This window comes from Loxodonta africana, chromosome 6 (genome assembly GCF_030014295.1).
Source record: "Loxodonta africana isolate mLoxAfr1 chromosome 6, mLoxAfr1.hap2, whole genome shotgun sequence".
In the NCBI taxonomy this organism is placed as follows: Eukaryota; Metazoa; Chordata; class Mammalia; order Proboscidea; family Elephantidae; genus Loxodonta; species Loxodonta africana.
In genome coordinates, this window is record NC_087347.1 from 45,263,054 (window position 1) to 45,277,457 (window position 14,404).

Here is a 14,404-nt window from a genome sequence, read left to right on the forward strand (position 1 = left end):
TTCTGTTCTTTAAAGTTATCTGCTTGTTGTATTTTTGTTACAACAGTACTAAGAAACTAAGATAATGTTTAATTTCACTAATTAGAAAATAAACTTACAAATTCAGTTTTCACCAAATGATTTTTTTTTTTTAATTTAGTAAGGATGCACTGAAAAAGTTATTTTCCGAAATGAAAATCTGGGTATTTTCCATATTAGTAATTAGGTGGGTTTGGGTTTTTGCTGAATTAAAATCCTCTGGCAATATGTACAAAGGTTTTCTCAACGTTCAGTCTTTGACCTTGTAATTTTACTTTGGTATTTTCCCTAAAGAAATTATTTAAATACACTACACTGCTCTCTGCACAAAGTTATTCACTGCAACTTTATCTGTAATAGCAAAAAAAGTGATGTCCATCTTGTAGATTGTTGTTAGGATTAACTGAGAACATGCGGGCAGTTTGGCACAATGGCCTACTGTGAATCCCTAGATTTGATTAACATTTGTGCTGCTAAATCTATCCTGAAGGGCTATAAATTTCACAAGCTACAGTGATGAATTTATCTCTGCAAATTTTTTACTTTCTATTTAGTGATCTTGGTTTTGATACAAGGATTTAGACATTAATGATCTGGGTCGTGATACAAGGATTTAGGCATTAATGGTTTTAAAGCACCTTCACATCATAAAGAAAAGAGGCTTAAGAAATGCAAACAACCATAGGAATTTTGAGAACGTGTATGCCTCGTAAGAACTCTGTCCTGTCTACGATATTCTCCTGCTCAAACACGCATTTTAATCCTTGAGTTTATGAACCAGACCAGTAAAATTGCTATACTTCGTTGTAACATATAACATATTTTCCACTAAATTTGGACTGATTTAAACAAGGATTTTTTTTTTTGAAGTGACAGAATGGGGGTGGGGTGGGGGAAAGGCTGAGCAGTTACTTTGTTTTACCAAATTGTATTAAGATTATTGTCGTTCAGAGTTTGTTTCCTGACAGTCGTTTCTACGACCTTCCATTTTAGGCTAGTCAGTTCACTAGTCCTTAATGCTGTAGATGCATCGCTCGATGCCCAAAGTTTCTTGAATGAGACGAGTCCTCACTTTCTATAGACAGGGCACGCTCATTTCTTCAACTTTTAAAACCTTTGGGAAATCTTTCCAATCCCATTTCAGTGCGCGTGGGCCCTAAATATTAAAGACTTCATTTTGTATAGGTCTCACACCTTAGCAAAAGCCCAAATCCAACCAATTACTAAACGGCTATTTGATGCAGGTGGTGTAATCTGTATAGGTTTTTTTAATGATGACAATAAAGGTACGTAATGATTTGTAACCTACCTTCCTCACTTTTCCTTGTTTCTAGCGTTCATAAATAAAATGTTTAAAGAGCGTGGGACGAAATTTTTTCTCCAGTACGCGGAAAGCTCTACCGGAAAACCTACGCAAACCGCAGCTAACATGGCCGCTGTCAGAATCCCTTTCTCTACCTCTGCTCGTTCTCCAAGTGAGCGCCTGCGCGCACAGCGGTCACGCGCGCCCCCCCCTCGCTTCGCGTGCACGCGCCGCACGCACCGCCCTCTTCCCCACCCCCGCCCCGAGGAGACGCATGCGCAGCGTCCCGATTGTTTTGAAGAAGACTCGAGACGCCGCGACTGTCAGCTCCATTTTGTGGTTTGAGCCGGTCGCTGTCAGCTGGGCGTCTTTCGTGATTGCGTTGCAGGCTTTGTCTCCGTCGGCTGGAATTCTTTGGCCAGGACGGTAAGATGCTGGAGGAAGCGCGCTAGGTGTCAGGGTCCTTTTTCTGTGCTTCAGAAGCGCTGCCGTTTCTTGTCTGCTAGTTTGCGCCGGCAGTCTCCGGTACGAAGACTGCCCTGCCCTTCCCTGTGCTGCACAAAGGCAGCGCGCTTGTCTTCCCTGCTCTGCTAAGCCTGTTGTCACCAGTTTATGCTGGGATCGCGACGCCCCAGACACTGGTGGGGGGTATTGACAGTTTTGCTAGATGACGAGGGCCCCTCGAATTGTTTGCGGTGCTCAGAAGGAGCAGGGCGGCCTGAGCCGTGGGGCGGGCCGGGCCCGAGGCGCCGCGAGCGCCATGTTGTCTGCCGTGTCGTCTGCGGCCGCCTCGGCCGAGCTGTAAAATGGCGGCGAGGTGGAGGCAGGGCTTCGCTCTCTGAGAAAAGGTGAGGCTCCGTTTTGGAGGGCGTTTACTTGGATTCTGGAATGTGCGTAAGTCGAGCTCTTGTGGAGAAATGTGTTTGTCGCAAAGGGAGAGAAAGATCGAACACACTGAACTGGTATAGTGAGATTTTACTTAACGCCTTGTTGCGTTAAGGGAAATAGCGCCTAGGATTGGAGTGAAAATCGCCGGTATCTTTGCCCTCCGTGGGAACAGAAATCAGGCTTAGGAACCCAAGGGAAAGAGAGAAATATTTGAAGGAGCTCTGGGAGAAATCAGGGGTTCGGGCGTTTTCTGCGTTGTACAACCACACCCCTCCTCAGTTCTCTTGTAATGGCAATTGGGGACCTTTTTTGCTTGTCTTTTTATGTTTCACATTGAATTTTAAAACATTTTATAGAAGGTCTTAGTTTTGTTTTAGAACGAAAAATTCAACAAGTGGATCATTTTTTCTTTTTAAAATTTTAAAAGACAACCCGGTAATTTTTTTCATGGCAGTGACTTTGAAGAGCGCAGATAGTAGGTTTGTAGAATGTTTCTCAACCTGAATTTACCTGTTATGTTTCCTCGTGACTAGGGGCTTTTCCGTACCCCCATATAGATCACATACTGTGCTTGACTTTGTGCGTGTAAAATATATATAGCAAAACGTTTGCCATTTTAACTATTTTTACATGAGCAATTCATTGATGTTGATGTTCAGCCATCCCCACTATGCATTTCCTAACTTTTTCTTCACCCTTAACAGAAACTCAGTGCCCCTTAAGCAGTAACTCCCTGTTACCCCTCTTCTCATAGCCCTGTGGTGGTACATGGGTTAAGCACTGGGCTGCCAGCCATACAGTATTTGCCCTTTTGTGTCTGATTTTTTTCACTCAGCATATTTTCAAGGTTTATCCATGTCATAGCATGTATCAGAACGCTATTTCCCTTTATGGTTGAATAATAAATACTCCATCGTGTATATGTACATTTTTTGTTTATCCATTCTTCTAATGATCGGCACGTGGGTTTCCACCTTTTGTCTATTGTGAATAATGCTGCAGTGAATACCAGCGTAGACTGTTCTGTTTGAGACCCTGCTTTCAGTTCTTTTGGGTCACGTTGTTGTTGTTGTTAGGTGCCATCGAGTCAGTTCTGACTCATAGTGACCCTGTGCACAACAGAACAAAACACTGCCAGTTCCTGTGCCATGCTCACAGTCATTGCTATACTTGAGCCAGTCATCGCAGACACTGTCAGTCCATCTTGATGAGGGCCATCCTGTCTTTAGCTGACCCTCTACTTCACCAAGTGTGATTCCCTCCAGTAACTGATAATCCCTCACTGATAACATGCCCAAAGTACTTAAGACTTGATATACCCGCTTCTAAGCATTCTAGCTATACTTCTTCCAAGACAGATTTGTTCGTTCTTTTGGTAGTCCATGTTATATTCAATATTCTTCACCAACACTGTAATTGAAAGGCATCAGTTCTTGGTCCTCCTTACTCGTTGTCCAGCTTTTGCATGCATGAGGTGATTGAAAATACTGTGGCTTGGGTCAGTCCTTAAAGTGACATCTTTGCTTTTGAACATTTTAAAGAGGTCTTTTGCGGCAGATTTGCCCAGTACAATACGTTGTTTGATTTCTTGACTGCTGCTTCCATGGGCATTGGTTTTGGATCCAAGTAACATGAAATCTCAATAACATCAGTATTTTCTCCATTTATTGTGATGTTGCTTATTGGTCCAGTTGTAAGGATTTTTGTTTACTTTTTGTTTTGGGTCATAGGATAATTCTGTGTTTAACTTTTGAGGAGCAGCCAAACTGTTTTTCACTGGGAAGGGGGCATTTTGATTGAGAGTTGTATATAGAGATGTGGTGGGGTCCAGGCAGTTATTACTGGTAAGAATGGTGGCCATTACCTGTTGCTGTCGAGTCAATTCTGACTCATAGCGACTCTATGAGACAGAGTAGAACTGCCCATAGGGTTTCCAAGGAGCGCCTGGTGGATTCGAACTGCCGACCTTCTGATTAGAGCCATAGCACTTAACCACTACACCACCAGGGTTTCCAGTAAGAACAGTAGTTGTTGAAAAGCCATTTCTATATACACCCATTCCTCCCTTATCAACATAATTAGGTTCCAAAGACCAGGTCATTATGTAAAAAGCAGTGTTATTTGAAAATGGAGGCTGACCACATCTGAGCACAAAAATGGAGGATGACTACATTGTTTAATAACTGCCAAACCATTGAGAAACATGACCCAGCCAGGTTGACACATAACCTTAACCATCACTGCCAGCGTAACTCTTGCCTCCCACCTCAGCGTTTGTTACTGCCAGACGTACATCATTAATGTGCAGAATAGTTGGATAGCTGGTTTTTTACTGTTGTCGTAAATGCAAAATGTCAAATAATATGGTGAGAAGTAGGTGTAATGTTCTTTTCTACCTGTCAGAGAATGATTGTAATTAAAGTAATAGGAGTTCTCAAAATTCAGTTTTCTGAAATTTTATGTAGTTTAGAATTATGTTGGGAAATAAGTGGCATGTACGATGGCAGTTAATCTTAATTTTAAATTTTCAAGTCTTCTTAGAAACCATTCTGAAAGGAAGGTGGCTCCCTCCCCCTACGCCCAAATTGATGTGTTAAGATTGCTTTTAGGATAAGCTGAGTTTTGTTATTGTGCAGGCTGGGAAGTGATACTTGAAAAAGGGTGTTTTGTAGTGTTTGTTCTCGGGTGCCATCATTGACTTACGTGTGTAATAAAAGTCTTTGATAGATTCAGTAGTGGTGATCTGTGTGTATGGTGAATGTAATTAATTTAGTGATAAGAAAAACATTGCTTTAGGTTGAAGGCTATTTTCTGATAAACATTTAAGTGGGGAGAATGGTATACCTGATTCTATAATTCATTTGTGTTACTGGCAGAGTAGGAGTAAGATTTTACCAAAATTGCTAGTTTGGGATTTTATTTTTTTCTTTTCCTACACTCTTGTGATAAATTCATTTAATCCCAGATATGAGGTGGATAATGCAGAATCTATATGAGTCGCGCCCAGCATGTGGGACAGTCCAGTAGTTGGATTTATCTATGATTTTAGATTGAGTAACAATGACTTTTCAACTTGAACTTCAAAGGTGACTAGAGTGAATTTGCAAAGTAGAGTTTTATGTAACAACTCAGTGTTAACATGTGGGAAACAGTTTAACTGGGAAAAAAACTTTTTTTTATGTAGATGAGACACTCAAGGAGAACGTACTGTCCTGATTGGGATGAAAAGGATTGGGATTGTGGGAAGTGGAGGAGCAGCAGCAGTTATAAAAGAAGGAAGAGATCACATAGCAGTGCTCGGGAAAACAAGCGCTGCAAATACAATCACTCTAAAACATCTGAGAGGTAAGGAGCATATTTAAAGAAACTGTCTCAATGTATATATTCATGATTAAAACTTGAATCACTGAAAATAAGTAACCATGATTACCGTTCTTTCCTGTTTCCAGTGAGAGATAGTAAGAGCACTGTCTTAAGAGATTTACTGAGAATTTGAGAATATTTGATATTAGTATAAAACATTGAAAACAATTTTTAAAAATTTCTTTAGCCATTATTTGGAAAGCAGATCTATAAATGAGAAAGATTATCATAGTCGTCGCTACATTGACGAATACAGAAATGACTACAATCAAGGATGTGAACCTGGACATCGCCATAGAGATCATGAAAGCAGATATCAGAACCATAGTAGCAAGTCTTCTGGTAGAAGTGGAAGAAGTAGTTATAAAAGCAAACACAGGATTCACCACAGTACCTCACATCATCGTTCACATGGGGTATGAGCTCTTTTAAAACACTTTCGGAAATTTTATTTCCCGTGTGGAGCAGGAAGATTGAATTGTATTTGATTATTTGAGAAAGTTCTGTTTAAGATGAAGTCAACTCAATTTTAACTTGCAGGATTCTTCTGTGTTTTTGCTTTGAATAGGAAATTCCTGAAATACAGTACATATTTAGTTTTATAATAGGTTTTATTACTAGTTGGCTACTAATTATTCCAGTGAAGTAGTGAATAGCAGTGAAATTATTTAGGTTAGTTAGTAAAAATTATTTGAAAATATTCCAAAAGGTTTTTATGATATTTCAAGAAATCTGTTTTTGATACGTGGAAGTCTTATCACAAAAAGAGGACAGGCATTATATTTTTGTATAATTGCTGTTTAGGTATGCCTCTTTGTTCTAGCAAAGCATGCTCTGTAATCCTTTTTCCACTGAGCAACAGATTTTAACTTCATGGGTTATGTGTTAATTTGGAGATTAGCTCATACAACATTTAAAATGCCATAGTGTTATTCTTGTATGCCGAATATTTTTCCCCCCAAAATTAGAATTTTGATTTTATTTACTGTTCCAATATTTATTTTCTTAGATTAGCTAAGAAATCTTAATTTGGCCACAGTCTACTTTGACAAGTAAATATTATCTCCTACAATTTTGCAACATTAAATTAGGACACTAGAAACTTAAAATTATGTTTCAGTGAATGCTACAACTAAGCATTTTTTTTTTTTTTTTTTAAGAAAACAATTGTATTATGTTTTGTTGCCTTGCCACTTTGAGTATCTTATCTGAAAATCTGTTCCTTGCCATGTTTTTCTCCTGTTAACATAAACTATGTGCCCTGTGAATTTCTGGGGACTGAATTTGAAATTGCTCCTGCCAACCGTTTGTGGCCTGGCGTGTATCTGAATGCCTGAATATCTCCCCGCTGAATGAATTTCGTATTCTGCCCTGAATTCACTCGGGTATATTGATTGGCTGGATGATCTTGGTGCCGCCCACTTGACGTTTCCAGAAGAGTCACCGAAGGAAAAGAACCAGGAGTGTAGAGGATGATGAGGAGGGTCACCTGATCTGTCAGAGTGGAGACGTACTAAGTGCAAGATGTATAGAATATTTTTCAACACTTATTCACTTTTCAGATAACATAATCTATATATATGTTAAGATTGCAGGGATTTGGAAGTCTTTTTTCTTTCTCTCTCTTTTCTTTTTCTTTTTTTTTTTTTTTCTCTTTTCTTTTGGTGGGGGGGGGATTGTGTTTTGCTTTCTTTAGAAATTTAATGTTTGTTATACAGAACATCGAGAACAGTAAATCAAGTTAATGAATTAGCCTGAGAATGAAATTAGACTAAAAATAATTTTATATGTTTTTTGATGGTGTTGACCAATAAAATAAATACCTAGTGATAGGAAATTTATAGCATCAACTAGAATAATCTGCATTGATAGCATTTATTATGATAATTAAAATGTTTCCATTTTTTGATATGACTGAGGTTTTTTAATCTCTTTTAGATGAAATTGTTGACACTTTAGGTGAAGGAGCTTTTGGGAAAGTAGTGGAGTGCATCGATCATAAAGCGTAAGTTTCCCATCTTGGACTTAGACTGGGGAGGTTGACAGTATAGAAAATTTAGCTTTAGGATATGGTCTGATCCTGAGTTAGATATTTATCTTGATAACTCTTTTAGCTTGGGTCTTTGACTTGGATATAGGAAATCTCCATTAATAGTAACTGGCCCTTTGTATATCTTAAGCAATAACTATTAATAGTATATGTAGTTTCTTAATTCCAATTTTAAGCTGAGAACACGTTTTGTTACTTTGAAAAGTATTTTAGGCACAGTTGTTGTGGCCATTCTTTTCTTCCTAGATCAGTGGTCAGGAGCAATTTCAGCTTTTCTTACCCCAGACCTACTGAAGAAGCCTTCCCGGGTGGTTACCTGGAAACCTGTATTTTTTTAAGAAACTACCATAATTCATCTTGATATACATAGAGAGTTGAGAACTCCTCTGGATCAGTGCCACGAGCTTGATTATTTATGCTTAACAAAATACCGATTGAAATTGCTTAAGATAATTTAAATAGAGATTTTTTGTTAACCTTTTCTGTTCCCTGTTTGATTTTCTTCCCCCTTCTGAATGACAGTTTTTTTTTTAATGTATTATTAGAGGAACTCTCCCACTATTGGCTGGTAAGCTTCTGAGAGCTAGAGCTCTTTACTGTGCCCCCACCGTATCCCAACTTTTCTGGTAACCTGGATCAAAGAAAGACTTGAGGTATTTGCCAGTGACAGGTATAGGAAGAAACTGCGTCACAAATATTTGTCTTAAGTTGAGATGCAGATTGAGATGGTAGTATCCCAGTATAGTTGTTAAATTAGAACTCTTGATACATAGGTTATTATAGGTGGAGGATCCCCAAAAAATTCTCAAATGGGTGGTGATCTGATGAAAGAAATCTCTGTGATTCAATATATATGTATTTGTATTACCAACCTGGCCATATGCCCAGAGGTCATTTTAGTTACTTACATTGAGTTCTAGTTGGAAGAAAATACTTACATATAATGGGAGAAAATGAAATGCTAAGCCATAAATTCAAGAAAACAAATAAGATGGTTCAGAGTAGAAATAATGCAGATGCTTGAAGAGGGTGATAGAAAAATGGAATTGGGAATAATTATTATTTTTTAACTTATTCTCTCTTAATAGGGGAGGTAGACATGTAGCAGTAAAAATAGTAAAAAATGTAGACAGATATTGTGAAGCTGCTCGTTCAGAAATACAAGTTCTGGAACATTTAAATACAACAGACCCCAGCAGTACATTGTAAGTATCAAATTAGAACTTGGAAAACCACCTCAGGTAGTTTTGAATTGTGAAAAGCTGTACTGATTATTTTCCATGTGTTTATAGCCGCTGTGTCCAGATGCTGGAGTGGTTTGAACATCATGGACATGTTTGTATTGTGTTTGAATTGCTGGGACTTAGTACCTATGACTTCATTAAGGAAAATGGTTTTCTACCATTTCGACTGGATCATATCAGAAAGATGGCATATCAGATATGCAAGTCTGTCAATTGTAAGTACTTTGCGTATCTTCCAGAAACTTTAGTTTATTCAGACTAGTTTGGTATCAGACTGATAAGGTTATTGGAGAAAAAGAATGTAGGACCTAGCGTACAGGACTTAGAGGCCTGACTTAAGAGTAGGTGTGAAAAGATTGAGTTGATTATAAGTGCTTTCAGCCAGTACTGTGCACTTCATTCAATAAATAATATACTATCTGGAATATGGAAGCCCTGGTGGTATAGTGGTTAAGGGTTCAGCTGCTAACCAAAAGATCAGCAGTTCAAATCCACCAGGTGCTCCTTGGAAACCCTGTGGGGCAGTTCTATACTGGCCTATAGAGTCACCATGAGTCAAAATTGACTCTACAGCAGTGATTTATCCAGAATATAATAACAGTGATTTTGAAGATTATGATTTAGTCATTCTGATTTCCTAAAATAGGAATCTAGAACACTGGGTAAAAACTAAGGAATGGTGATACTAGTTTCATAAAAGGAAAAAAAGTTTTTTTTCTTTTTTTCTTTTTAAGCAGTTAGCTGTTAATTAAACTGAGTACCTTTTTAAGGAGGGTAATGGGTGGCTTTCTAGCTGGCTGGAATGTTGACCACTTTGAGCATGTGGGAAAAGGCATCAGAGGTTATTTTATTGTAGGGTTTTGGGGTTTTGTTTTTTGATTTTCAGATTGCAGCAAAATTTTAAAATTTCTGTTTCATTCTTAGTTTTACACAGTAATAAGTTGACTCACACAGACTTAAAGCCTGAAAACATCTTATTCGTACAGTCAGACTACACAGAGGCGTATAACACCAAAATGGTAAGTCTTTAATGTATTGTCTTTATAGTTTCAAACGAGGTTTTTTTGTGTGCTTTCTTAACCATCGTTTATGATTTTCAGAAACGTGATGAGCGTACCTTACTAAATCCAGATATTAAAGTTGTGGACTTCGGAAGTGCAACGTACGATGATGAACATCACAGTACATTGGTATCTACAAGACACTACAGAGCACCTGAAGTTATTTTAGGTTTGTAGGTTGTGCTTTGGGAACCTATAACAATTATAATGGTTGCAGTGATGTGTAAAATGACAGTGCAAAATAGAATTTATTTTCTAAGTTTAACTGAAAACAATGTATATATTTTATTGAAGGTGATTTAAAATTTAATAGTTGTAGGTCTTATTCTTTGTGGAACTTGTATCTTTCCCCTTTCCGCCCTAAGAGGAGAACACATTAAACAATTTTAAGTTCTTTGATTGTTCCCAAAATTGCAGAGTCAGCTTTGGGACTTAGAGCAAGAGGCTTATCACTTTGAACCAATTGGTTTAACCTTTCTGGGATTTAGTTTGCACATTTTTTGGTATTTGGTACGGTTTCAGAACAATCACTTAATGCCTGTTGTATGCAAACACTTTTCATGTCTGAGATTAGTTCCTATTTTACTATTTAGGATAATTGAGACTGAGAGAGCCTCTCCCCCCCACCCCCCACCCCCCAAAAAAATCACTGGACCGATAGGAGCAAGTCAGAGTTGGGACTTGAAGCTATGAGTCTTCAGAGCTCTAGTGCTCTCTATGTATACCCTATACATACTGCATTTGTCCTTGAATTAAGTGCTTCCTTTAGGATCCTTCCAGGTCAAACATCAGATTTTGTACATATTTTAAAGAAGTGCTGATGATACATTTTTCTTGTAACGCTCTGGTTTGCTTTGCAGCTCTGGGATGGTCCCAGCCATGTGATGTCTGGAGTATAGGATGTATTCTTATTGAATACTACCTTGGGTTTACAGTATTTCCAGTAAGTGACAATGATCTGTTTTAGTTGCTTTGCCCCCAAAAAAGTCTTGTGTATGTAAATGGATACTCTACGTACACACATACTAAGGTAGTTTTTTTTCTTTTTTTTTTTTTTTTACTGGCTATATTTATAGAGTATGTTAATTGTAGATAAGCATAAAGAAACAAAAACTAGAATTCTACCACCCTTGGGCATTAGTATTCCCATCATTGTTTATTGTTTTATATACTGTTTTTAGATCTCACTTGAAAAAAATTTTAAGTATATTATAAGCAATATCCTTGTTTATTTAGGTAAATCATTGGTGAGTTTGCTCTGTAGGCCTTAACTTTTTGCTATCTGCTGTAACTGATAAAAGCATGCCTTTTTTTAGTGATTACCTTCCTTTGATTTCTAATCGTCTATGGACTAGAAAATTAGCAGCTGTGTTAAATGAGAATAAACCACAGTGAGCAAGTGGAGATAGTTACAAAGGTTTGTTGTTCTTTATAATTTTAGACACATGACAGTAAGGAACACTTAGCAATGATGGAAAGGATTCTTGGACCTTTACCAAAACATATGATACAGAAAACCAGGTATGTTTTGTTTAAAAGTTAGCACCATCCTTAGTGCCACATGGTCACGTGTTCTGATTAGAACTTCGTAAAACAGTAAAGTCAAACATGCTTTTTTAGTTAAATTTCAGATTACCTTGGGGATAGCAGATTACTACTATTTAAGTTATATAATCTGTTATCTTTAGGCTACTGCCTAAAACTTAAATCTGTAAAAACATTTAGAGATAAATTTTGTGTTAAATACCCTACAGGCATAATTTCACTGACGTGAGCATAATGTCTTAGAGATTAGCATGTTTGTTTCCATTGTGTATTTGCTCTTATGAAGATTTTTTGTTTTTATAAAAAGTATAAAGAGAAAATTCCATGGATGGAATTTAGCTTTCATCACAACTTTAATGTTTTGATGTGATATTTCCTGGACATTTTTTTATCCTACGAATATGCATAGCTGAAGATTTATAGGTTACAAATAAGGATCAGATGTTTGAAGGCAACAGCCTGGCGGTTTTTAAGAAAATCTAACAGTACATAACCTCTTTTTATGTGTAAAATCAAGATATATTTTTAGATGGCTGCATTGAATTTAGTCGTTCAGCAGAATAATTGGAACCAGTCACCTTTTTAAGGTGTTTAAGTTTCCAGTGTCAACATAAACATGCATGGATATTGACTTATTTTTTAGGAAACGTAAATATTTCCATCATGATCGACTAGACTGGGATGAACACAGTTCTGCTGGCAGATACGTTTCAAGGCGCTGTAAACCTCTGAAGGTAAGCCTGGGATGTTGCTCAAATGTGAAAAATGGGTTTCTGTTCTGCTTTTATGGTGGAAAAACAAGATTATAATAATGGTAGTAGAAAAGATTATTGAATATGTTTCTCCCTTTCAGGAATTTATGCTTTCTCAGGATGCTGAACATGAGCTTCTGTTTGACCTCATTCAGAAAATGTTGGAATATGACCCAGCCAAAAGAATTACTCTCAAAGAAGCCTTAAAGCATCCTTTCTTTTCCCCCCTTAAAAAAACTGTGTAGCTCTATAAGTTGTACAGCTCTTGAAGAGATCATACAGACTGTATCAGTCTAATTTTTAAATATTAAATTATTTATATAGCTTTGTAAAATTCTTAGATTTTATATTGCCATGTTTATTTTGTTTGAATAGTTTAAGTATATAGCTAAACTAATGGAGATCTTTTTCAGTAACTACTGTGTAAGATGATTTATTCAGAATAAACTTGTGCTTATGAAATTTATATGAATCTGCATTTTCTTCATACTTTTCACTTTAAAGAATAGATACACATTTCTCTTCTTGGAGGTGTTTTTAAGTCTTTGGAAATGCTTAGCTTTGTTTTCATTTTAGGGATTGTTTCTTCTCGGGGCTAATGGAACCAGATTACAGGGGGTACTGGTACTTGCTGGTCTCTGCCTTAGTGGGGTTTTTTTTTTTTTTTTAATGGCTTCAGGTGCTATTCTCCTTCAGGAGTGGTAATGACAAAAAAGCATCCAGACTGTAGCCAAGTCTGCATTATCAAATGATAATAAGACAGCTTTTGATCCATTTGGGATCCTTAGGCTAGGTCTTGCCATGGTCTTTTTTTTTTTAATGCAATTAAGCCTGAGAGATTTAAACAGATTTGTAGACCATATTACAAATTTTAATTTGTTGCCAAAAGTCACAACTCGAGATCTAGACTTATTAGATTCAAATTAGCCCTTATTAGCTGTATGACCCTGGAAAGTCATTTAATCTCTGTGCCTCCCTGTATTAGATGTAAAACTAGAGAAAATTTACTTAACCTCAGAATTATGAGTATAAATTAGTGTATTATTAGTATATGTAAGGCAGTTTGCAACAGTGGCCTATATTCTACATAAGCTATGTCTTCGGGAGAAGACCACATGTCTTGAGTGGCATGTTGTATAAAGTTCCTTTGGTCCCTTGGTTCCTTTAGTCTTTTTAATCTGTTCCCTATAAATAACATCAGGGTGCCCAGTGCAGAGGGTATCTTTGAATTTCCTAAGTCCTGAATTGTTGAGTTTCCCAACTGATAACCCTTAAAAAGACTTGACCTTAGCTTATTTATATACTATATTATATAGTCATTTACTGCATAACATACATTCAGGAAACGTCTGACTGCATATATGTCCGTGGTCCCATAAGGTTGTAATACAGTTGAGAAATTCTGATCGGTGAATGGGATGTAACAGATTTAGGTGTGTCACATGACTCAAAATGAGAAGAAACATCTGCAAACATCCAGTAATAAACAGAATGTGGAATGTACGCAGTAAGAATTTAGGAAAATTGAAAATTGTCAAAAATGAAATGGAACACATAAACCAATATTCTAGGCATTAGCTGAGATGGACCGGTATCTGCCATTTTGAATTGGACAATCATATGGTCCACCATGCTGGGAACAACTCGAGGAATGGCATTGTGTTCATCATCAAAAAGAATATTTCAAGGTCAATCCTGAAGTACAATGCTGTCACCGATAGGATAATATCCCTACACCTACAAGAAAGACCAGTTAATATGACTATTATTCATGCACCAACCACTAAAGTCAAAGATGAAGAAACAAGATTTTTACCAACTCCGGTTTGAAACTGATCAAACATGCAGGCAGGATGTATTGATAAGTATTGGTGATTGGAATGCAAAATTTGGAAACAAGAAGGGTCATTAGTTGGAAAATACGGCTTTGGTGATACAAACCACATAAATGACGACTATACACATGGACCTTGCCAGATGGAATACACAGGAATCAACTACATCTGTGGAAACAGATAATGGAAAAGCTCAATATCATCAGTCAGAACAAGGCCAGGGGCTGACTGCGGAACACACCATCAAATTGCTCATGTGCAAGTTCAAGTTGAAACTGAAGAAAATTAGAAACAAGTCCATGAGAGCCAAAGTATGACCTTGAGTATATCCCGTCTGAATTTAGA

General features: G+C 37.3%; 1 protein-coding gene across 6 annotated transcripts; it reads left to right on the forward strand.

The window, feature by feature from the left end:
* Nucleotides 1–1,614: 1,614 nt before the first annotated feature.
* Nucleotides 1,615–14,095, forward strand: CLK1 (CDC like kinase 1). 6 transcript variants are annotated; one of them, XM_010602548.3, is made up of 13 exons: nt 1,615–1,747; nt 5,394–5,554; nt 5,760–5,988; nt 7,008–7,098; nt 7,511–7,577; nt 8,711–8,827; nt 8,915–9,081; nt 9,791–9,885; nt 9,967–10,096; nt 10,788–10,870; nt 11,369–11,448; nt 12,116–12,206; nt 12,326–14,095. In XM_010602548.3, the coding sequence occupies exons 2-13, from the start codon at nt 5,394–5,396 to the stop codon at nt 12,467–12,469; spliced, it is 1,455 nt and encodes a 484-aa protein (XP_010600850.1). In that variant the 5' UTR covers nt 1,615–1,747; the 3' UTR covers nt 12,470–14,095. The 6 variants fall into 6 exon arrangements, 5 of the variants coding, with proteins under 5 accessions (XP_010600850.1, XP_064142903.1, XP_010600851.1 ...); XR_010322255.1 differs by lacking the exon at nt 11,369–11,448 and having other exon boundaries at nt 12,326–12,377; XM_064286833.1 differs by lacking the exon at nt 8,711–8,827.
* Nucleotides 14,096–14,404: the final 309 nt, after the last annotated feature.